The 23,375-nt window shown below is 60.7% G+C and overlaps 1 protein-coding gene and 1 non-coding gene across 6 annotated transcripts; one reads left to right on the top strand and one right to left on the bottom strand.

Annotated features, from left to right (window-relative positions):
- The first annotated feature begins 626 nt into the window (after window positions 1–626).
- Window positions 627–752, top strand: LOC116152796 (U6atac minor spliceosomal RNA). The gene has a single exon (XR_004136505.1). It is a non-coding gene; the product is annotated as a U6atac minor spliceosomal RNA (small nuclear RNA).
- A 4,414-nt stretch (window positions 753–5,166) lies between these two features.
- Window positions 5,167–22,862, bottom strand: WDR5 (WD repeat domain 5). Of its 5 annotated transcripts, none has more exons than XM_064490751.1 (15): window positions 22,714–22,862; window positions 21,452–21,528; window positions 19,281–19,453; window positions 18,437–18,545; window positions 18,054–18,127; window positions 17,611–17,700; window positions 17,344–17,433; window positions 17,062–17,145; window positions 13,614–13,669; window positions 9,323–9,369; window positions 7,132–7,207; window positions 6,544–6,577; window positions 6,284–6,358; window positions 5,729–5,816; window positions 5,167–5,583 (listed from the first exon to the last, which is right to left on the bottom strand). In XM_064490751.1, the coding sequence occupies exons 3-15, from the start codon at window positions 19,359–19,361 to the stop codon at window positions 5,483–5,485; spliced, it is 1,005 nt and encodes a 334-aa protein (XP_064346821.1). In that variant the 5' UTR covers window positions 19,362–19,453; window positions 21,452–21,528; window positions 22,714–22,862; the 3' UTR covers window positions 5,167–5,482. The 5 variants fall into 5 exon arrangements, with proteins under 5 accessions (XP_064346821.1, XP_031306788.1, XP_064346822.1 ...); XM_031450928.2 differs by lacking the exon at window positions 22,714–22,862 and adding an exon at window positions 22,101–22,215; XM_064490752.1 differs by lacking the exon at window positions 22,714–22,862 and adding an exon at window positions 22,101–22,215 and having other exon boundaries at window positions 19,281–19,474; window positions 21,453–21,528.
- Between the last annotated feature and the right edge of the window lie 513 nt (window positions 22,863–23,375).

Below are 23,375 nucleotides of genomic sequence, written 5' to 3'. Positions count from 1 at the left end.
CCAGAGACCGCGCAGAGCTGGCTGCGAGCGTGCGCGGAAGTCGAGCGAAGAGGCTCGGGCACGCGCAGAACACGAGCAGCGCCTGCGCCGACGCCGAGTGACGCGGCCTTGAAGGAGGGACGGTGTGGGGTGGGCTGGGCGCATGCGCAGACCGCGCCCCCAGCACCCCCAACTGCTCCTGCACCCACAGTTCCAAGCGCAGAGCCGCGTCCGGAAGTCCGTGGAGTGGATCTTCCTTCCTCGTCCTCTGATTCGTACAGACCACTTCCATTTCCGCAGAAAGTTCCGAGACATTTCCTGACAGTCCGCGAGGCGTGTCGCTGTAGGAAGTGTGCGGCGGCGCTGTTTTGTTTCCGGGGGAATTTATTTTTCTGAGGGACGTTAGGGATTTCCGGGTATTCCTCGCAGCCTCTGATTGGCTGGTTTTATGAATATATTAAAGCACAAAAATAAAATTTTTTTAAATTTAAGCTAAAAAAATAAGCTATTTAGAGTAGGTATAGTCGCCGGTCCCCGCTGGATGCAGCCGCTTCCCCTAGTGTATCTGAGGACCAGACCGAAGTCGACGTAAGCGAAAAGCGGCGCGCTTGCGGGCCCTTAAATAGCGAGCGCGCGAGGCGCAAAACGTGTTGTATGAAAGGAGAGAAGGTTAGCACTCCCCTTGACAAGGATGGAAGAGGCCCTCGGGCCTGACAACACGCATACGGTTAAGGCATTGCCACCTACTTCGTGGCATCTAACCATCGTTTTTTCTTTTTCTTTTTTCGTCCTAGTGGGGCCAGGGGTATTTGGCTCGCGGTTGTGCAAACACACGGACGTGTGATACCCGTGGGCGCTCCGATGCGTCGGCGCGACACGTCCGGGTGCACAGGCACGGCTGTGGATAAACGCGTGCAACTCTCCCTTCTCCGCTCTCTGAGCTGCTTGGCATTTTTCACGATAAAAAGTGGATCGCAGCCTTCTTGCATCCGCGTCACCGCACCTGCGGCAGGTGTGCCTTCACCTCCTCATCCGCGGCCCCGGAGAGTGGGGGGCAGGGTCGGGGTGGGACAGCAGATGGCTTACATCTCGCGTAGGTACGTCTGAGCCTGGGAGCGGGGCAGGTGCGGCCAGGTGGACCTGGGACAGTCAGACTAGGTCCGCAAGTGGCTGTGGTCTGAGGCCTTCCTGGCTTCAGAGGTTTCCACTTGCATCTTTTCAGCATCACAGAGATTCGAGGCCTCTTAAAAGCTGAAAGACTTTTCGTTCAACACTCGGGACCAATAGTAACTGAATCGCCACCCTCCGTGGTGCCCTGGCCCGGGCACAGAGAGGACCCCTGCTCCCGGAGGTCAGGTCACATCCTGGACCATTCTAGAGCCTTAGCGGACAAGCCCGAAGGAGGTGACCTCTGTGGAGGGAGCAGGGCAGGCGCAGGGGGGTGGTGGTGGAGTCCTCACACCGGGGGGTGGGGGGGGGGGTAAGGGAAAGCAAGGTCTAAGATGCCCTGAGTCAAGACTGGAGGGAGGGAGCAGCCATGGGGCCCTCTGGGAGAATGTTCCAGATGGAGAAAGGCACGTGCAAAGGCTCTGTGGCTGGAGGAGTGGGGAGGGGCTAGGCCAGGGCACAAGGGCTACTGGCCAGGGCCCTGGGGACTTGAGTACTGTTCTCTGTGAGGGGAGACCAGGAAGAATTCCCGAGGGCGAGGCCAGGGCCCCATGGGCTCTAACAGCATCCCTCTGGCAGCCACGCCAAGAGCAGTCAGAGGGCAAGGCTGGAGCCGGTGGGAGAAACGCCTGGGGCTGGTCCGGGAGCTGAGAAGTGGTCATTCCGGAGATGTTCAAGGCCAGCGGGACTTGCCGACACAGCGACGGGAGTGTCCGGTCCCTCTGAGGGAGGCCGAATGCAGGAGCAGTTCTGGGCGTCAGATCTAACACTGAGACTTGCAGCACATCGGCCACTTTAAAGCCATGAGGCTGGTAGGGCCACATAGGAGGGAGTGGACAGAGATGCAAGTCAGGCCTGAGGCCTGAGCCCGGTGTTTGGGAGCAGGGGGACTGAAACAGCACGCGGGCCCCTGCCCTGTGGCTGCCCGGTGACCCCGCACTTCCTTAAGGCCTCACTGGAACCCTCTCTCCTTCCTTGTGCCCCAACCTTTTGATGGAGTAGTCTGACTGACTGTCACTATCCAGACAAAACATGTGCCCTTGAAACAGGCGCAGCTAGAAGGGCCAGCTGCCCAGGGCAGGCGCTGTGCTGGCCCTACCACCTTGGTGTCTCAGAGCCGTTTTACCAGCTGCACTCCAGGCTGTCAGATTCTTCTCCACAGAAACGCCGAACTGCCCAGTGGCATGTGACTGATGAGTGCCCTGTGGATTTTTTGTACCAGTTTTAAATCCATTTGCAAACTCATTCCAGGGGTCCTGTGTGCCTGCGTGAGTGTGGGACTTGAGCTCTCCTTTGAACTGGTCCTGACACCTTACAGGTTTCCCAAGTAAAGCCGCTGGCAAGTGTGCATTTTATCTGTGCGAGTCACGACTGTCTCACGCTGTTGCTGCCCCCATCGCCCCGCTCCTGCCCCCTGCCCACCCCAAGTCCACCTGGTGCCGGGCCCAGGGTCTCCCTGGAGGGGCCAGCGGTGCCCAGGAGGCAGATGCATCGCAGCCCCACGGCCAAGCATCCTGCTTCAAGTGCCCTCCTCACAGGCTCCAGAACAGGCCGCGCCAGGAGGGAGCACATGCCTGTGTTCCATGGATGCCCTTACAGTTCCGTGGACGGAAGTCCCCAGAAAAACAGCCCACAGGGTTCAGAGAGAGTTTCCCCCTCCCAGTCCAGCGCAAACTGCTGTAAGTTTTAAATGAAGTGCTCATTTAAGGACCCAGAAAAAATGTCAAGTTAAATAGAAGCAACCCAACCAACGATTTAAAAATCCAACAGTCCACCCATGGGGACACTGAACCGAGACAGGACGGCGGTCAGCAGCCCCCGGAGGTGCAAGCGGCAAACCCAGATGGGAGCCTAAGGGACAAGAGACTAGGCTCCACGGAGACACCAAGGGAGAAACAGGGGGACCCCGGAGATCAAGCCAGTGCAGGCAGGGGCTTTGCTGGGGTCCCGGTTCACACCAGCACCGCGTGTGCGTGCATGGAACAGACACGTCAGATGCGAAGACAACTGCGGAAAACTGGACCTCAGGTATCTGGTTACAGAACTGGTATTTCAACTGTGAAGATGGTGCTGCGGTAATGCTGTGGGAGAATTTTAGAGACACACTGCATTCACGGCTTAAATTATAAAACATCTGGGATTTACACTGAAATAACCAAGGAGGAACATCATTAAAAGGTTTTGAAGTTGGATGACAGGACCCAGGGATTTTCCCCACTTTCATATGTCAGAAATGTTCCATAATAAAAAGGTTTTGTTTTTAAAATACCAGCTCATCCCCAGAACGTTAGTGGTAGGAGGAAACCGGGTGATTTATTGTCTCCGCCTATTTTCTTACACTGTTGATAATGAGCACAATGTGTAATTTTCATAGTTAAGAAAAAGGTATTTTGACAAAACCAAGAACTTCCCGCCAGAGCACGCGGGCCCGTGGCACCGCAGAGCCTGAGCAGCCCGCCTGAGCCAGCCCACTGCCCAGGCGGTAACAGCCACGTGCTGAGGAAGACGAACAGTTCTTACCGGACACAATTACAAGACAGGAAATTCTTTATTTTCAAAAAGAGGATGTATCTTTACATAAATCTACAACAGAGAATTCACATGTAAAAAAAATAAACTATATTCCAGGACACGGTGCTCTGCACACACACCCCCTCCTCCCAGGGCGAGCTCAACACCAGAACCGACAAAACCCAAAGAACCTCAACATTTCAGGAAATCCTGAAGCCAAGCCACTGCTGCGCTGACCTGGGTCCCAGCACCTCCCGTCCAGCCACGCTGCACCCGCGGGGTCCTTGCCACAGGAGCAACCAGCTTCTAGAACGGCCGACCCGTCTGGACGTCTGCTTCCCCAGGACAGTTACAGATGCGTCTGTAACTGTCACTCTCTGTGTGACAAGGGCCACTGGAGGGTCCGGGAAGCCTGTAGAGGGCGGCCCCTCCACCTGCAGGCTGTGTCCCTGCACTCGGGACCCAGGGAAAGGCAGGGCAGGCCGAGGTACACGCTGCGCCTCCGACTAGGGACGGACACCCCCTGCAAACCCAGAGCCTGAGAACTGGCCCGGCCGCCCCCTGGCCCAGGCAGGGATGTGGCCACCCACACCTTCTGGGGCCTGTCCACAATGCATTGGCCTCCACTGCCAAGGTCTCGGGGTGCAGACGGGATCAGAGCCCTGCAGGGAGGGTCCTCTGGCCCGGCGGCAGCTGCCTGTCAGCGCTGCCTTGCAGCCCCGTGTCCGCACCCTGGCTCCCAGCACAGGCAGCATGACGCTTCAGGGGCCACGGCTGAGCGGGCAGAGACGCCGGGGGACAGACAGGTGCAGACGGCCAGCTCCCAGCCGCGGCTCCTGAGGTGGCATCAGAGGTGGGCGCCAGCCTGCGCCCCCCCGACGAGGGCCCCGCGCACCCTCGCCAGCTCTGCGACACCAGCAGGACCTATCGGGGTCCCGGGCTCCTGTTCAAGTCGGAGCCCCGCCTCCTTCCTGCGCCCGCGCCCAGACGCTGGTAACCTGCAGGGCGTCGGCCTGGTCCTCTGCGGCCCAGGCTCCGCAGGATGAGGCGAGCGAGCCGCCCACCTTCTGAGAAAACTCTTCCACCCTCCTGCCAACTGGGAGACTTCACAAAGAAGCCAAGAGAAGACAGGCTTTGCGAGAGCTCAGCTGCCGCCGCACGCACACACTCCTACCTCCGCCGCGCGGGCTTCGGGAGACAGACGGGGGCTGAGCGCGGCCGCCTCGCCCCGAACGCGAAAGGCCTCTACACGACGGGCGGAACCCCCGGGCTCGGGGTTTTCCAGAAAGACTCCGCACACACCGGCCACCGCCGCAGGCAGGACGCGAGGACAGAGAACCGCGGGCCCGACCATCTGCCCAGCAGACGAGGGGGCGGCCCTGCGGAGGGCAGGGCGGCGAGGCCGGGCCACAGCCCCAGGCGGCACCGGGTCCCAGCGCCTGCACCAGGTAACAAATCCTCAGAACCGGCACAGAACGGTTACTGGAAAAAAACACAACTCGTGCTAAGTTGAACGTCACCTTTTTGTAATAAAAAATTAAAAACTTTTGTCGACTCTGAACACAATACAGACTAGGAACGCTTCGCAGACGGCGCGAGAGGAACTGGCAAGAAACGCCACCAGCCACTCGGGGAACCTGCTGGTGGCGGACACGCCCCTCCGCCAAGTCCTCTTCAGAGGCGGCTCAGGCCAGGGCTGCCGGGTCCCCACGCCTGGACGCCTGGACGAGGGGAGCCCGGGGACCGCACCACGCCACCCCAGCCCGGGCCCGGCCCCGCCCCGCCCCAGCCAGGCCCCGCCCCCGGCCAGGCCCCGCCCCCCTGCCTAGCAGTCGCTCTTCCACAGCTTGATGGTCTTGTCGTTTTCCAGCGCGGCCGAGGCGATGATGTTCTCCGTCGGGTGGCACGCCGTCGAGATGACCACATCTGAAAGCAGACAGTCACCAGCAGGGCCTCCTCCGACCAGCTCGCTCCAGACCCGCCCCCTCCGCCGGGAGCCCACCCACTGTGCGTTCAGCACACTAGCCGGTGGGCCAGCCGGAGGCAACAGGCCGGGATGCTGGGAGCTCACCTGTGTGGCCCTGTAACTTCTGCACAATCTCCTTCGTCTGCAGGTTCCAAATGTACACCAGGTTGTCCTCCGAACCCGACACGATCCACTGGCCACAGCAGCGGGGACACGGGGTCAGGGCCGTGGGAAACGGATGCACATCTGCCCCACGTTGGGGAGGTCACAGCCCCCGGCTTCTCTCCCCTCCAGGACGCCCCCTCCACCCCGGCCACCCATCGGCTCTGCTGCGCCTCGGGGCGGCTTCCGGGCGTAAACTGATTTCTCAAATCAGCAGGTTCTAAGTTTGCCGTCACTTAAGCTCGGCCGCACGGCACCACCTACTCCTTAGAGCGGGAGGGTCAGGCGGGGAGACACGGCCTGTCGGGACCCAGCGCCAGAACACCGCCGCGGCACCGCAGCGCAGGGCCTCTGCTGGACAGAGGGGCCAGATGTGACAGGACGTCCCACAAGCGAGGGATAGTCACCGGTACTGTGCAAAGTGTGACTTCGTTCACTTAACAACCAGAAGCGTCGCTGAGAGTGAAGCGCCCGTCTGTGGGGATGGGAGACACGTACCTTCCCGCCAGTGACAGAGAAATTAGCGAATATGCAGTACTTCTCATTCTTGTGGCCCGTGTATGTCTTCAGACACTGAAAGGCGGGGGCCGCCTGCGGTCAGGACGGCCGCACTGGCTGACCCTCGCCAGCACCCTGCAGCCGACCCAATGCCCGGCCCAGCCTGGCCCAGCCCTGCCCAGCCAGCTCGCCAGAGCCCGAGTCTGGGGAAACTTGCACCAGACGGATGCCAGGAAGCCCCGCCCGCCCACGCTGCTCACCTTCCCTTTGCTGTAGTCCCAGAGCTTCAGCGTGCTGCAAGGCAGAGGGCGGGTCAGCGTGCTCTCGCCTGTCCCCGCTCATCCCTCCCCCAGGACCTGGGGACACTGGGGAGCAGAGCACGGGAGCCCCGGGCACGTGTCCTTCGAAGACACTTTTGTGAAAGAAGCTGCTGGGTGTCCCCTGGGCCAGTAGAGTCCTCATCTCCACTAGAAGGGGACGTGGGAGGTCCTGCTCCAGACACGGCCAGAATATGTTTCAGTGGCTACTCTCTCCTCCTCCCACGGGGGCCGACCCCGCGAGCCCCCAGCCCACAGGGAGGCCGAGCGCCACCAACCTCCCAGAGGGCGGCCGACAGCCAGTGACATCTTCCCTGAAGCTTGTCGGGGAGGAGAGGCCGGGGCAGATCGGGGAGCACCTCAAGGCCTCCGTGCCCACCACCCCCTCAGACAGGAGACCTGGCCACAGTGACCACAGTGAGCACGGAGCACAAGGCCTGAGACTGGGCCCCCCAAGTGAGTGGCGCCCGGCCGGAAGCCCTCTGGAGAGAACCTCCTTTCACGCCCACCCACACGGACAGGATCACTTACTTGTCCAAGGTCGCGGCCAGGATGTACTTGCCATTCGGAGAGAACTTCACGAAGGACACGGGAGGGTTGTCGTCATCTGCATGGAGCACAGAAATGGCTGCACGCGGGCCCTGGCTCTGCCTGGGGAGCAGGGACGGCAGCTCCCCCACCAGGCTGCCCAGCGAGACCATCGCCACTGTGCCAACACCGCCCCTCCAGCACCCATCACTGGTGCCAGCGTGAGCCAGCTCTCCCGGGGACCCCATGACACGAGGGCTTCGGAGCAAAAGCCCTGCAGCCAATCGGCCGGGCCTTCCCTCTTCGACACAGCAAGGGAGGGGCTCCAGGACGGATGTCCTCATGGGAGAGTTTGCAAAGACCCAGCGAAACTCAGAAACTACTTCCACTGAGAAAAAAGTGGCCTGGGTGAACTACCTCGGGTATTTTCCTGTTGCCTGTTACAGCAGGAGATGCGTAACAGTCCCCAGAAACCCCTCTCGTGATGTCACACCCGCACCTTCGCTTCTGACACTCAGGCTGAGGGCACACCCGGGCAGCCGCGTGGACACGGGTCAGAGCCATCACCCTCCTTGAACGGCTGGGGAGGGAGCTGCACATTCAGAAAGCATCTTGGCCACATGACAGCCCCAGTCCTCACGCCGGGGCGGTGGGGGGGGGGGAACCCCAGCCTGAGTGAGGAGCCAGTGTGCACCCTGGTGTGGGAGCAGGTGAGGCTGTGTGTCCCGCACACCGGGAAGAGCGAACCCCGCATTACCACCTCGGGGGACCCAGGCCTGCCTCCCGCGCACCGGGGGCCTCTGCTCCCTCTGACTGGTCCCAGACACTGGAAAGGCACAGGAGAAGGCGTGAGGCCGTGCAGGTCCCTGCCCCCGGGGAGCAGGGCCGTGCAGGGGGCCTCCCCGAAGCTTGGACAGGGAGGCAGCGCCAGATCTATCCCCGAGCTCCTTCAGCAAAGCATCTCAGGACTCAGCTGCCGAAGTCCCGAGACCTCAAGTTAGAAACGGGACAGAGACAACGCCGCCACCCCTTCCATCCTGACTCTGCCCTGCCTGGGCTCCAGTCCTGACCCCAGGCTGTTGGCTGCTGGCTGGCTGTTAACCTCTCTGGGCACCAGCTTCCTGCCCAGCTGCGTGGTGGCTGCAAGGATCACGTGCGGTAACACAGCTGAGCCCGTGCTGGGCACTGACAGCCAAGGACACACCCCACCCGCCAGGCAGAGATGGCTGCACTGACAGCCAAGGGGCGATGTCGCTGTCAGGAGTAAAGGTAGGCCCCAGGAGGGTGGCCTTGTAGACCAAGAGAACCACAAGGCCACTGTTAGGAGCTAAAATGTGTCCTGCCCCAAATTCTCACGTTGAGGCCCAACCCAGGCACCTCAGGCTGCAGCTCCATCAGCCCAGAGGCCCTTAAAGGGGGCGTAAGTTGGAACGAGGTGACTCAATCCTGGACTTCCGGCCTCCAGGACAGGGGACAGCCCACCTGGCCTGCGGCGGTTCTGTGTTCTATGCCCCTGTGCCCTGTCCCCTCCTCTCTCGCGGAGCCCACCTGCAGCAGCAAAGCCCTTCCAGGCGGACTTGAGGGGGCGGGCCTTCTCTGCTCTCCTGACTCAGCCCTTCCAGGGCTCTGTACCTCCCTGTTACCCTCACAGGCCCAAGGCCGCGGGGGGGGGCCAATCCCCCTCCCTCCAGCCCCACACACACCATGCCGAGGCGGGGCTGTCTTTCCATCTCGTCCCAGCCTCCCCTCCCCCACAAGGCACAGTCTACCATGTCTTTAAGACCTTGGTGCCTCTCCCCCATCCTCCCCGCCCACCTGAGGCACTCCCAGCAGACAGGGTCCTAGGGGCTGGGGCTCCACCCATCTGCTCAAGGAACAACCTGAGCGGAGAGTCGAGTCCCCCAGGCCGGGGAGGGAGACATGGGTCTGCTGAGCACAGGCAGAGTCCCAGGGGCTCACGGGTCCTTCAGAGTACGCGGCCGGGCAGCCCCAGGGGAGGCTGGACGGCAGAGTCAGCCAGGAAGGAGCCAGTGGTGGGGGATGATCGAGAGGAGGATTTCCCCCAGGGAGCAGGTCTGGGACAGGGAGGGAGGCTTCCAGAAAACCACAGAAGATGGAGGGCGGGAAGAGTGCGGGAGGAGCCCGCACAGCGGACCCCCTGACGCCCCTTGGAGGACAAGGCCAGCAGACTCACCGATCAGCGTCTTCAAGCACTGGCCCGAGGCGGTGTCCCAGATCCGACTGCAAAGCAAGAAAGACAACATGATTTTAAGAAGCAAGTGACCACAAGTAGTTCTCCAGCTCTGATTCGAGTGTATTTCAGGACTGACACACAACTCGTCTCATTTTTCAGTTACGACGCTCCATCTGCTCACTCACAGGGGGGGCACGCACACACGCACACGCAGGCTAGTCAGTGCTCTGACCTCCTCTACCGTGAGCGCAACAGGTGGAACCACGAGGAGGAAGTGTCTGCCCCCCGCCCCCCTGGCCCACCCCCAGGCCACCCTCCCCCCGCCCCCCCGGGCCACCCTCCCCCCGGCCCACCGCCAGCCTCCCTCCTTGCAGGTCCCTCCACACAAACGTGCCGGGCGCACGACCCCCGGGGGAGAGGGTTTTCATAGCCACAGGACACCGTGCGCACTGCTGTGGCATCCTCTACTTTAGGGGCAAGAGGGCTCATTCAAGGAGCCACTGCCCCAGCGGACGTGCGGGCGTCGCGCTGCTCCGACGCCCGCTGTTTCTGTGATTTCTGCCCCTACGCCCCGTCTGGAGCGCCCTCACGTGTATCGGTGCAGGCGCGTCCATAGCGGGTTTCCAGCAAAGGGGCGCAGGGTCGAGGGCACACGCATTTCACAGGTAAGAGCGCACAGGTGTCCCCGTGTCACCTCTCGCATCTCCCCCCACCTGCTCTGCACGCCCTCACTCGGGACAAATCTCAACGCCCCAGTACCATTACTGGGGCGGGTCTCTCCACGTCTGCTTATTGCCACAACAAGGCCCCCCTCGGGGAGTGACTCCCGCCCCACCCCGCCCCACCTAGGCGGCCGTCCTCCCAAGTCCTTGCCCATCGGCAGGTGCACTGACGGTGCCTCAGGTTTGGACACCCAGAAACAATCCTCACCCCTCTTCTCTGTTCAATATTTTTCCTTTTGTTTTCTTTGGTGGGGGGTAATTAGATTTATTTATTATTTAATGGAGGTACCGGGGACAGAACCCAGCACCTCGTGCGTGCTAAGCCTGAGCTCCACCACTGAGCTACACCCCCACCCCGAGAGCTCAGCTACGCTGCTGAGAGTTTTAACTCCATTTTGTGTAGGTGGAAGGGTCTAAATGGAACAGCTCACAAGTATCAGCCCAGGACATGAACGCGCCGGGTCCCTGCCCCTCCCTCTGGGCTCTGTGTCCCTCAGTTACATGTTACCACGTCCGCCCTACGGGACCTGCCCTCTCTCGTAGCCGTGCTCCAAGTGCCCTAAGGTCTGGTGACTGTTACAGAGGGAGCCTGGTTCCCTTCTGCTCTCTGGTAACTCCCAGGAGAGAGAGGAACTGTCAGTTTTCAACACCGACCTCCCTGTTCCGTAGCTGGCAGGGCCCGGTGGCTCGGAGCCGGTTCCGAGCCCGACATACCCAGACCTCAGACCCCATCAAGGGACGGCGGGCAGGTGCTCATTCCGGCCTCCGTCTCCCTGCTGCGGTGCGGGGACGGCGACCACCCTGTACCCGCGTTGCGGGGCTGTCCTGAGGGCTAAATGAGTCCACGGCTGTGAAGCGTCGGTAGTTTTAACTCCACAGAGCGCACCCTGTGCCACCTACACAGACACGCCTCTGCCCAGCGCTCAGTCACTGTCACCTCCGGTCGCGGTGACGGGGGCCCCAACGGCGCTGAGCAGCTGAGGGCGCGGGCGGGCCTGTCTGCTCCCAGCTCCAGCAGAAGCGCACTGAGCACGGCACCGCCTGTCACACGTTTCTTAGACGTTTCTTTAAAAGACAGTATCGGCCTATTTTGCTGCAGTTTTTACTAGGAATGGCCGCGGGATTCTACCAGGTGCCTGTCTGACGTGTGCTGGTGTAATCATGCAATGATCCACCTCCCGTGCCAGGTACGTTATTACCGTCCTCTCAGGGTGCGGGAGCCCCCGGGGACAGAATCCTACTTTTCCAGCCACCACCGGACTGTCTGTAATGCTCTCCTGCCAATGCTGACATCAAGCTTCCTCTGGCTTTCTTTTCTGGACCAGCAGCAAAGCTTGGGGGTGAGGTCATGCTGGCTCCAGAGGTGACCCGGGGCTCTCCATCTCGTGCTGTGGTCTGAACAGTTTCAGCAGCCTTAAGGCTCTGCTCCTTACTCGGGTCCAGGGCAAAACCCGACCTTTGCTCACCTGTCTCCGTCTCTGCCGCGTGACCCCCTCCCTCAGTTTAGGAAATGTGGATTCAGCCCGGTCTACACGTCCTGCTCAGAGGTGGGCCAGCCCCCCCACCGGCGCCCCCCCGCCCCCGTCTCCTGCTCTCTCCTTGCTTCGGCTCCTAGACGAACTGCTTTACTAAGAGCACAGCTTATTTTACTTTCCTACGTTTCTCCCTTTCTTATCTTTGAACTTGGTAAGTTTGCACCTACATTTTTTGGCGGGCTTCTTCTCTTTCAGCTTCTTCACAGAGCTTTTAGAGCCAGTCCACGAGCAACCCTGAGGCTGTCCCGCACTCTCAAGAAAACAGACCTTCTCTGTTCACCGCACACGGGCCACTCCTCCTGAGTGGCGAACACACAGGGTGGCAGCGCTCGGACCCACGGAGCCCCACGGCCTCCTTCGCGGCTCAGCGGCACACTCACTGCCGCGCGGGACGTGTTCGTGCCCCGTAAACCCCTAGTTCTCGGCCGCATCTCCAGGGCTGCGCTCTCTACGTGGGTGGGTCCGTGAGCTCTGCCTGGTTCATCCCGGTCCCCCGGGTCAGTCCCCCTTCTGCTCCGGACCCGCCCGACACCACTCGCGGCCCCTCTACCCCAGGCCCCCTGAGCGCTCTGCCTCAGCTGTGCTGCTGGAAGACAACGGAGAGTCGGAAGGGTTTTAAACCCAAACCTGACAGCCTCTCTTTAATTTTCTTCTTTTCTAATTAAGAAGAAATTTTATTTGCAAATGTGTTTGTACATGTTTTCTTACCCACTTTCTGTCAGTCGTTATATTTTACGTATTTATCACTTAAAGTTTCTACGTTCAGAGATTAAAGTGTTGCGCTCATAATTGAGAGCTGTGAATTTAACTTTAGATCTTAGTCTCCCTTTTCCTTTATCATTAACTCTCTTTGAGTTACTTTTCCCAACATCAATTCACTTTTAGTTTTCTTTTTCAGAGACGTGCACTTCATCCAGACACAGTCAGACTTCAGTGCGTCTCGGCGCTCGCGGTCTTGTATTTCTTTTTTTTTAATTGAAGTATAGTTGATTTACAACGTGTCAGTTTCAGGTTTACAGCAAAACAGCTCAGTTACAGACATGTATTTTCTTTTTCAGACTCTTTCCCGCTGCAGGTTGTTACAAGGTACTGAACGCTGGCCCCGGCGCTCTACGGTAGGTCCCTGCTGATCTGCTTCGTGTGGAGCCGTTTGCACCTGCTGGTCCCCATCTCCCAAGCTACCCCCACCGCCACCGGACGGCCCCCGAGGGCGCTCAGCCCACCCGCCCGCCGGTCACAGCTAACCCAGCGAGCTACACGCCCCCCGCGCCGCGTTGACCTGGAGCGCTGGCACTCTGCTTTCTCTTACTCGCTTTACGTTCGCCAGATGTGGATAAGTCCCTAGTGCACTTCCTGTCTCCCCTGTAGTGGGAAGTCCCACTTGGGCCGCCCGCTCAGCCGGGGCATCGCCTCCTGCCCGGGAACGAGTGGGTCGTGACACGGCCCTCCCAGCCCAGACACCGCCCGGCGCGCTACACCCAGCGTGCTGAGCCACAGCTGAACACTACCCGGACGTTTTCCCCCATGTCTCCTGAAGAATCCAGAAAACACCGGCATTACAGACTCCAAGCTCTACGAGCATCACCCACGTAGACTGAACAGACGTCCTGCAGGAGACGGCGTCCCACATCGCTCTCCCCTCACCTTCCTTGGGCCAGGGTCTCTGCTGTGACCAGCCCCCCCATGCAGACCCTCATCTCACCCCTTCCTCCCACCTCACCACCAGCACCACGGGCCCGGGACCCTCTCGATGTCCACAGGCGCCACATGCAGGACAGCAGCGCCCCCGGCTCCCCGCCTGGGGCCTCATTGGTGACAGGAGCCTGCACTCCCAGCCACGCTCACCACCCCTCTACAGTCTTCCTCTGAGGCACCTGCTCCCCCCAAGCTGTCCTGAGCGTCTGGCGACCTGCCAGCAGCCCCTGCTGGCCACGAGCTCCTAGGGGCAGAGGCTCAGCACTAGAGGCACAAACAGCGCAGCGGGGCCTTTATCCAACATGTGCGGACTTGATGCGGGAAAGCGTTTCCACTTACCAGAGCCCATCGTAACTACTGGAGACAATCAAGGATCCGTCACGGTTAAAGTGAACCTGAGAGCGAGGGAGGGGAGGAAAAAAGAAACTCACTGTTAAGTCCTCAGCACAGACCGTGGCTTCCCCAGGGGCCCTCCCGCTCACCAACGCCCCCCGACGGGGGCGCACACACCCGGCTGCACTGTGAGCGAGTGCTAAATCCCGCCGTTTCCCCAAAGATTCCTGGAGACGCACCAGCAGCACAGGCAAAACGTTCACTCGCACCTGGTGCCTCAGGCGGCAGTCGGGCTGTTTCCGGACCACCGCCTGCACCCCAGGAAGAAAACCAGCCCTGAAGCTCGCCCTGAGGGTGCGGCTTCCACCGAGAAAGAGGAAGGTCGGCAGGAGAGGCGCCCAGTTATTCGCGCACTCCAGTGCTTCCTCTCTGCCACGCATCCCTGCCCGCTGGGTGCTCCCAGACCGCAGGACGCCCAGATGACTGCCCCAAGTGCCCAGTCACCAACCGCTGGGCACACTGGAGCTGGCTCCAGCCTTCCAGAGGGGACAGGCACAGGGTCCAGGCTGCCCCAGACGCCAGGCTTCATGCCTGGGAAGTGGTGAGGCCCGCCAATTCGATGCTGGCCCGTGTGTTCACACCAGTTACTTTATCTGGGTGCCTAACTCCGCCCACAACAGGGACAGGTGCACAGACCTTCTGATAAAGAAACGGCAGCCTGATGAGTCCCTTCCTCATAACTGGCTAACCTCTGGGCTTGTCCTCTTTCTTTTTTCCACCTGAATCTCAGTGGAAACGAAAGGAACCACAATGTCAGAAGCTAGAGCTCATCATAAATTTCCACCACTTGCGTCTGCGTCCTGGGCAGGATAAGCCTCCTTACAGCAAACACCCGCTGTGGACCCCCGATTCCTGCTGCGAGCGACGCATTTCCCACCGGGCAACCCGCACGCAGGGCACCTGGTTCACTCACTTGGGGCCAGGGAGCCAGTCTGGCCCCACCATCCAGGCCAGCGTCTCCACCTCACGCCACCGACTTGCAGCCACACTTTCCTTTGCCAGGGGCTGTCCTGTGTAGCAGCTCCCTTGTCCTCGACTCACGAGATGCCAGGACCTCTGGCAGTGACAACCTAAAATGTCTCCAGACGCTGCCAGGTGGCCCCGAGACAAACACACATGCACAGAAGCACCTTGAGGGCTTTGAAGACCCAGCACTGGGCCTGAGAATCTGCATTTCCAGCACACTCACAGCAGAGGCTGGGCCGGGGACGCCCACCTGCCTGGACTGTCAAGGGGCACGCGAGGAGCCGCACCTGCCACCTGGACTGTTGAGCAGCCTCAGCAGAGCAGCGGCAGGCGAGATGAACTGGACAGAGGCCACAACCCAGGACACCTCCAGGACACCACGTCAGCACGGAGCCAACACCGAAAAGTACTAAAACCACACTTGACGTTCTTCTTTGTGGGAAACCTGGAAGCCTCAGTGTTCCACACTCAGGGCCCGCCCCAGTCTGGGTCCCTGCGCTCGGCGCTGCCGCCGCGTGCGGCCAGTGTGGCTGTGCCCGCTCTCATTCCGCTCCCACGGCGGTGCTGACAGCAGCCACGACTCAGCCTTCCCCATGTGCTCGTTAGCCTCCCAAAGAGACTTTCTCTAAAACTCACAGCAGTCATTCTAATCACATTCATCCCTTTGAATCTGCAAAACGCCATCTGACGAAGCCCCCACGCTAGATGAGAATGAGCTGTCACGGGCCCCAGCTCCAGGCTTTGCTGGTTCCCCACCGCGTCCAAACGTCACCGCCAGCAAACGCAGCAGGGCTCTCCCTCGCAACCAGCGCTCAGAGGCGAGAGCAAGACAGCCCGCTCCCCACGTTCCAGAAGACGGCCAGGAGAGCCAGTGCTGCAGAGCAGTGAGGGCAGCGAGCCAGACCCTCATGGGGACGCCCAGTCTTGACTCAGAAGAGCAGTCGCTTGAGCTGTCTGGGGGTGACACCTGCAGACAGATGAGTGGGCGCGGGGCACCAGGCCAGGAAACAGTGGGTGAATGAGCGGCCGGGGCACGAAGCGGACAGTGGGGCTTCAGGTAAGAACTGACGCGGCGATCCAGGCGACAGGACAGCAGCTGCACTGAAGCGGGACGAAGCCAGCAGGATGCCCGCGCCGAGGGCGCGAACCCGGGACAGGGCCACCAGAAGGCCGCGCACGCGCACGCGCACACGCCCCCGCCGCGCCGCTGCAGAAACGCGCGCTATCGGCAGAGACGCTCCCCGCGCTCCCTGCCGCGTGTCCTTCGGGGTGACTGGCCGGGGGTGCGCCCACCAATGCGGGCGCCCCTGACGCCTTTCTGAGGGGGACGAGTTGGGGCAGGGCGCCCCGGAGCTGCAGCACCACTGCTGTCTGAAAGGAGGTAATCCTAGAAATCACAAATGTTAAAAAACCATTTTTAAGGGTAACCGCCAGCTGCTGGCAGTTGACTCCGAGGTGGGAGCTCAGGAGAATGTCTACTTGCAACACTGCGCAACCTTTTTTAAAAACTGTTTTTGTAAGAAACAAAGACTTTAAAGACCCTGCACCGTCATGAGAGAGAATCCCAACCTGACCACCTAACACAGAACTCTCAACTCACAGCTGTCGCTCCAGCTCATTTCCCGGTCACCTCTCGCGTGGTTGCTTGCTGGACGGTGTCCCCACCGTGGGGGACAGAGGAGCGACAGCACGGGGCCAGGAGGGCCGCAAAGCACCCTCCCTGTGGCCGTCACCTTCCCCGGAGCCCCTGGCACTGGCCTAGACAGCGGCGCAGCGAGGACCCTGCCCCGAGGCCAGTGCCCACGTGGCCCCAATGGGTCGGGGCCCTGCATGCCGTCTCAGCTGGACTTCCGAGGCCAAAAAACGCTATCAGTCGCTCACCCCCACAAGTTTAGAGCCTGAAAGGACCATCTGCCCGGTCACACCAAGTGTTTACACGTGATTCCTTCCACTTTTCAAAAGGCAAACTTGGCTAAGAAACCACCTTAGGCTCTTCGCTAACAAAGAAATACTTCGACCATTTTTATGCAAAGCAACTTAGGCCCCGTGCATAGTTTAACCCCTGCTCGTTCACGCTGCGCCGACGCTCGGCGTCTGAGGCGGCAGGCCCTGCGCCACAGGTGGACCGCATTCGTGGGCTCCATCCTCCAATGTCTCACCCATGACTGGGCCACCCCCCCTCAAGTTACCTCCACTCCACACACCTCATCCACGGTCATACCTCCAGGCCTGGCTGCCTGCCTGTCCCATGAGACTTGGTTCAGGGCGCCTCCCCAGCACCGCGCACACCTGCCCTCCCGTGGGGCACAGGGCCTTGAGCTCTCGGTCAGGGTCCCCAGGGCCCCATCCCTGGTCACCGCTCTACTGCTGGGTGACCGGCAAGAACTCAGCGGGACACCAGCCACACGCACGGCTCAGAGGGACTTACAGCTGAGACCGGGTCCGAATGTGCTGGCAAAGTCTTGAGGCACTTGCCCGTCTTCACATCCCATATCCTCACGCTCTCGTCAAACTGAAGACAAAAGAGGACATCACAGTGATTCCACAGGGAGGAAAGGTGAGGACAGGTTTCCTGGAACCCGAGACCTGCCACCGCCGCCCCCAGGAGCAGCACAGAGGCTCTGCTCAGCCACCATCCCCACCACAGGGCCGGGACGTCCGGCGCGATGGATGCCCACCCCCCTACCCCCAGAGAGGCCAGCGTGCTCACCGAGCCTGAGACGATGAGGTTCGACTGGGGGTTGAAGTTACAGCAAAAGACGTAATTACTGTGTCCCTTCAGGGTTTTCAGACACTTCCCCTACAATAAAGTTCTGTCAGACTGTCACTCCCGGCGGTCATTTCCCCGAATATCAGCTTCAGGCTGGACCCACCACAGCTGCAGAGCCCTTCTGACGAAAGGCAAGGCTGTTCCCCAACTTGGCTCCCGCCCGCACCCCCAGCCGCTCAGGCCTCGTGGGAGGAGTCGGGCACACACCGAGCTCACGTCCCAGATCTTCAGGGTTTTGTCATCTGAGGCAGAAACAAGGAGGTTGGAATCTGACGACCAGGCCACATCCGATATTCCCTGGGGACGAGACACACAGTCACCACCTCGATGGGGCAAACCGGGCCCAGCCAGCAATGCCCAACTGAAGATGGACGAGCAGGCCATCCACGCTCGGAACCCCCAGCTCTGCCGACCATGCGGCCGGGACCTCGGGTCCCGAGGAAAAGCCTGCTCTGCGGGCTAGGCCATGCCGTACAGTTGGGCAGAAACTCGGCCGAGGTCGTCCAAAGTATTTGCTTGAGAAACAAGAGACAAATAACTACCCAAAACACTGGAGGGGTGAGAGGGACTCAGATCTTAACCAACAAGCCCAGGAGATGGCCCCGACCCAGCGTCCAGTAGCAGCTCCAGGGTGCAGGGCCCAGACCTACCAGCTTGTGACCAGAGATGGTTTTCTCAAATTTCCCATCATAAGCTCCCCAAATCTTAATGAGCTTATCTGCAGCTGAAAGAAAGGTGTGAAAAGCAACGGGGGTCTTCGGTCATCCAGAGGCCAGTCTGGGCTGCCCCTCAACACAAGCCCCAGCGGCCATGTGAACCCTCAGGAACCCCGAACACGGCCACGCACAGGGAGCAGCGGTCCCCGCCCCCCCCCCCGCACAGTCGCATGGGCACAACTTCAACAGGCAGTGACTTCCGCACAGTCACAGCAAGGGACATGCCGCTTGCCGCAGCGGAGGATCAGAAAGCGAGGCCCCCCATCCATCCTCCCGGGCTCCCTGCCTCTTCCCGCAGCCGTGGTCCCGGCACCTACACGAACTCGCCAGCCACTCCCCATTCGGGCTGAACTTCACGGAGGACACAGCTTTCGTGTGGCCAGCCAGGGTGAATTTTAGAGCGTAGTTGGGTTTCACAGGTGTAGGCTGTTAGAGAGAGTCCCAGTCAGCAGAAAGTCGCCACCGCTGTCCAACTCAGCTGATCGCCACTTTGGATGTGAGTCCCAAGGCCTGAGCTCAAGCGCACACCTGTCTTTTGACAGCACCTCCTCCAACTCTCACCTGTCCGGATGTCACCTTTCAGACTGAACGTGCCTAACCTGAGCTCGTTACTCCCCTCACAAATTCTGCCTCTCCCATAGCCCCCTCCCCTGCCGCAGACAGCCCCCCATCCTGCCAGGCACGGGGAGGCCCCTGGAGGCAACGCCCACCCCAGCGCGGCTGGAAGCAGCACCTAACGTGGCCATACCACGGAAGCCCCACCAGCGCCAGCCCCGGTTCCGCAGCCCCTACCCCAGCTCAGCCTCCCCCACGGCAAACCACGCTCGCTCCCTTGCTTAAAGGCCTGCCTGCAGTCTACATGAGGGTGGGGCCAGGGTGGGGGTCCTCGGTCAGAGATGTTTTCTGAGTCCCACAGAGACTCTTCCAATCAAGACCAAGGACCTGCGTGGCTGACAGAAGCCCCCCGCCCCGTGACAGGCCAGGATTCCCGGACCTGGCACAGAAGCAGCACTGGTTGGGGATGTGGTCGAGGAATAACAACTGGCAACATTTAACTGACTCATGGGCATGAAATACTATTTCCAAGCCCCTTCCAGCCTCGGTGCCCCAGCAGTCCCCCGGCAGTGCCCCAGCAGTTCCCTAGGAGCCCGCAGGACGCGCCTTGCTCTGCGTGGCCGATGATGATGGGGTGGGCTGTGCTCTGGCGGCCTCGGTCTCCGGCTTCTTCTCCTCGGTTGCCATGGCTCTGAAGCCCACCGGGCAGGGAGACGGGGTGGAGTTCACGGCTCCAAGTGGAGGCCCCGCCGTGGGAACGGCTCTCTGCTAATCAAAACCTACAATGGGGGACCGAAGCCAATAAACAAACCATATTTCAAAAATTAATTTGCAGGAAAAATAACTGAAAAACCTCCAACCACCTTATTGAGCCCTGTAGCAGCTACTGCTCTGAACCAAGGACCCTGTCACCCTAGCTCCAGGCTAATGCCTCTCAGACCTGTGCCGCCCTCACCCACTGTGGTCAGAGACCCACCCTCAAGGGCGCCTATTTTGTCACCCACGTGTCCCCAGGAACACAGCACAGTCCACACAAACAAAACACAATTCTCTTCAAAGAGCCCTTGATGCATTTTAATAAAAAGATCAAATTCTTCTTGTCAGGAAACAAACGTGCCAAATTACAAGAGACTGAACTGCAGGGCGTAGAAGGTTGGGAACTCATCCCAATCCTCCAGTGCATCCCAGTGATGCAGCGGTGCCAACAGCCACTGAAAACACGAGAGCTCACCCTAGGGGCCCACACCTCCTGGTGGCTTGGAGGTCTCCATGTGCAGGCTGCAGACACAAGGCTGCTTCCAGAACGCAAACGAGCAGAAAGGCCCTCGGTCCCCTGGCAAGGTGACCACAAGACACGGCCGAAAAGCACAAACCAGAGCCAGCCCTGCCCACTGGAGTCCCCACCAGACAGCCTTCCGCAGAAGCAGCCTGAAGTTCGCACGGACACTCTGCAAGCAACACTCACTGCAGAGGATGGACAAAGACTGCAGCTCAATTAGGTTTCAGCCTGAAAACGGGAACTACTCAGTAAGTAACTGCTTTCCTCTATCACAGAAAGATTCCGTTACTTGGATACACGGCACAGAAGCACACCAGGTGAGTTTGAAACAAGGGAACACATTACTCAATTGAGGCGAGCAGCCAGGACATTCTGCAAACATCACAGGCATCCAACTCCCAGAAGCTGCACGACTGTCTATCTAATGAGTCTATGCATTGTAAATTCGGGCTTGGTGCTTAAAACTGGAAGCTTGCACAGGCTTCTTGTCACACCAAGGCGAAACAGAAGCTGTCAGAGAACACGTCTCCAGGTCTCTGTCCATCCAAGAGGAGGGGACAGAAATTATGATGCAACACAGCTGCGCAGAGTGCCGCGGGGCCACAGCCGATTACTTGCAGCCGGGATCCCAGCCTCGGATGGATCCCACAGCACCTAAAGTCCCAGCACTTGGGTGGAGGAGGGGAGGGGCAGGTCAGTAAACCCGCCCGGGGACAAAGTGCCGGCACAAAGCTGGTACTCAGAATGCTAGCTACTTGGTGATTATCTTCAGTGCACCCAGGCCGAGCCAATTAACCCAAGTGCTGCCTTCCCCCTGGTGGACTGGACCACTGGGGGGGTGGGGAGCCAAGGAAGAGAGCTGAAAAGTCCATTTCACAGAACCCAGCGTCTGAGGAAGCCAGACCACGGCAAGAGCTGAGAAAAGGGTAGCCCGTGGCCCACCCTAGCTAAACACCAGTAGGAACAGAAGAGCCTCCGTCTGGAATGGAAGTGGCAGCTCAGAGGCCGGATTTGATAATAAAAACCAAGACCCATCAGGAGGTGGAGCGTGACTCCCACAAGCTGTCTGCCTTCGGGTCAGGGTCAGGGATGCAGTTGGTGGTCTTACAGACACGGCAGCCCACCCCTCCCAGCTCAGCTTCCTGGCCTAATCCCTGCCCGGCCCTTCAGCTAGCAAAACAGGAACACACAAAAATCCAGCCGAACTTCGAGAAACACTATTTCTTGACTCAACATTTGGAGCTGGGCTCTGAGCCCTTGCTCCCCGCCCCCTCTCGGCACTGGCACCGGGTAGGCCTGACCATCTAAGGCTGAGCCTCCCAAACTTATTAGTGCTCTCCCAGATTGTTTGTAAAATGCAAATTTCTGGGCTCTACCCCAGAGACTGGGCCCGCTGGTGTGGGAAGACAGGACAGAACGGGCCAGCCCCACGGAATGAAGGAACTTGGCTCTCCTCACCCCAGCTGGATTCTCAAACAGGCTTAGGGTTGCAGCTTACCTGCCTGCCTCCTATGGGGCTGGGCCAACCTTAGCGGCAGTGTCTAGCACAGGACCTGCCAGAGTGCGATAACGGACCTGGGTGGGTAGAAACGGGATGAGAAGGCTACAGGGAGGCTCGTACACACCCCCCAGGACGGCTCTACCTGACTGGGACCCTGGGCTCTCGGGGAGAGATGGGGCTTGGCTGCCCGGGCCAGGGGCGAGCAGCAAGCCCGGGTGGAGGCGTTTCTGCAAGAGGAGGACAGAGGGGTCTGCGAGCCACATCCAGGCACTAAATGGCTCAGTGGGTCTGGGGTCTTTCTTTGGAGGCAAAGGGAAGATGCACGCGGGCTGCAGGAAGAAGTCGCAGTCCCGGGGCCGGGGGCTTGTCACCTGCGCGCTGGGGTCCCCGGGGCTCGGCGGCGGTCCGTGCGAGTCCGTCTGCGGCGGGCTCGGGTCGGGGGAGGGGGCCGCCGCCGGCGGGCCGAGCGCTGCGCGGGGAAGGGAGGCGGCGGGCGCGGGGCGTCTGCGCCGGGAGGCCCGGCGGGGCTGGACCCGGGCCGGGCCCGCGGGAACACGTGCGGCGGCGGGCGGCTCGGGTGCGCGGGCGTCCGCCCCGGCCCCCGCGCTCTCCGGACGCGCCCGCCAGCCAGGCGGCCCCCGCTTACCTGCCGGGCGGCGAGGGGACGGGGGCTGGCACTCGGGGCTTCACGTCGGCCGCCGCCTGGGCGGGAGCCGGGCCGAACTCGACTAGGCGGCGCGGGGGCCAGCAGTGCGCGTGCGCGTGCTCGAGGGGCGGGGGCGAGCGGGGCGGGACAAACGCACAAAGCCGGCCTCTCGGAGGGGAGCTACGGGCAGCGGCGAGGGTCAGAACGCCTCGGCCAGGCTTAACGCCTTAAAGGGATAGTGTGCTGAGCGCGCTTCCTGCTTAAAAGGCATTAGCCCCAAAGGCGGCGGGTTCCCGCCCTTCTCCAGCACTTTCTGAAAACGGAAGTATGGTGATGCCTACAGGAAAGTGCTGGTGCGCCGCTCGAATGAGAACATCCTGAGCTCGCCCTGCAGCGGCGCCCCAGGGAGAAGCAGAGCTCCCCCCGGGATTTGAGGGGCGGCGGGGCCCTGCCGTTTCTTCTGGGATGGGACACCCGTGGGGTCGCGTCCCTCCGTCGTCGCGGACGCCGGAGAGCGGCGGCTGCCGCGTCCAGAGCGTCCGGCCGGCCTCGGCAGTGCTTTCCGGGTAGTGTCTCCGTTAATGCTCGGGACACCCCCGTAGAGGGCCCTTACCTTGCAACTTTGAAATGAGGAACCTGAGCTCCAAAAGGTGCAGAAGGAACCCGGACTCTGGGAGCTGCGTCCCCTGCACTCGGCCCACCAGCTCCCCCGCGGGGCCGCCTGCGGGGTTGGCGGGGTCTTCCCGCCCCTCGGAGCAGGGAGCCCGCGGCCCGCACCTGCTGTCTCCTGCGCCCCCACCGCGGAGATACAGTCACTGCGTGCAGGCTGCTCTATTGTCTGCTGGGTATGACCCAGACAGGTACCACCACCTCCAGTTACAAATGGGGAAGGGGTGGCGAGAGAGGACGGCTCAGGGGCACAGGGAGAATATGGAGCCGGCGTTCTGGCCCCGAGTCCCGCACGCTCTCACCCCGCTGTCCCACTTCTGCGAGACACATGGGCCTTAGAGTCGTGGAGGTGGTCATGATGTCCGCAGCCCCATGGCCGCACCCCTGGACCGCGGGTAGAATAGCATGTAGTCTCATTTCCCAGCTGAAAATGGAAACACCGAATATGTCACAGGAACCTGTGGAAACCGATGGACAGAGCCTTTGAAATGGAAATGCCCAGGGAATTTGAGTTGTGTGGTTGTCATGGATACAGGAGCCAAGACTGGCGGCTGGCTTGAGTTCCCCTCCCAAGGAGGACGCAGGGTCAGCAAAGTCCCTATCTGC

This window comes from Camelus dromedarius, chromosome 10 (genome assembly GCF_036321535.1).
Source record: "Camelus dromedarius isolate mCamDro1 chromosome 10, mCamDro1.pat, whole genome shotgun sequence".
In the NCBI taxonomy this organism is placed as follows: Eukaryota; Metazoa; Chordata; class Mammalia; order Artiodactyla; family Camelidae; genus Camelus; species Camelus dromedarius.
The sequence above is the reverse complement of the archived record's forward strand: the minus strand, read 5'-3'. Positions and strand labels throughout refer to the sequence as shown.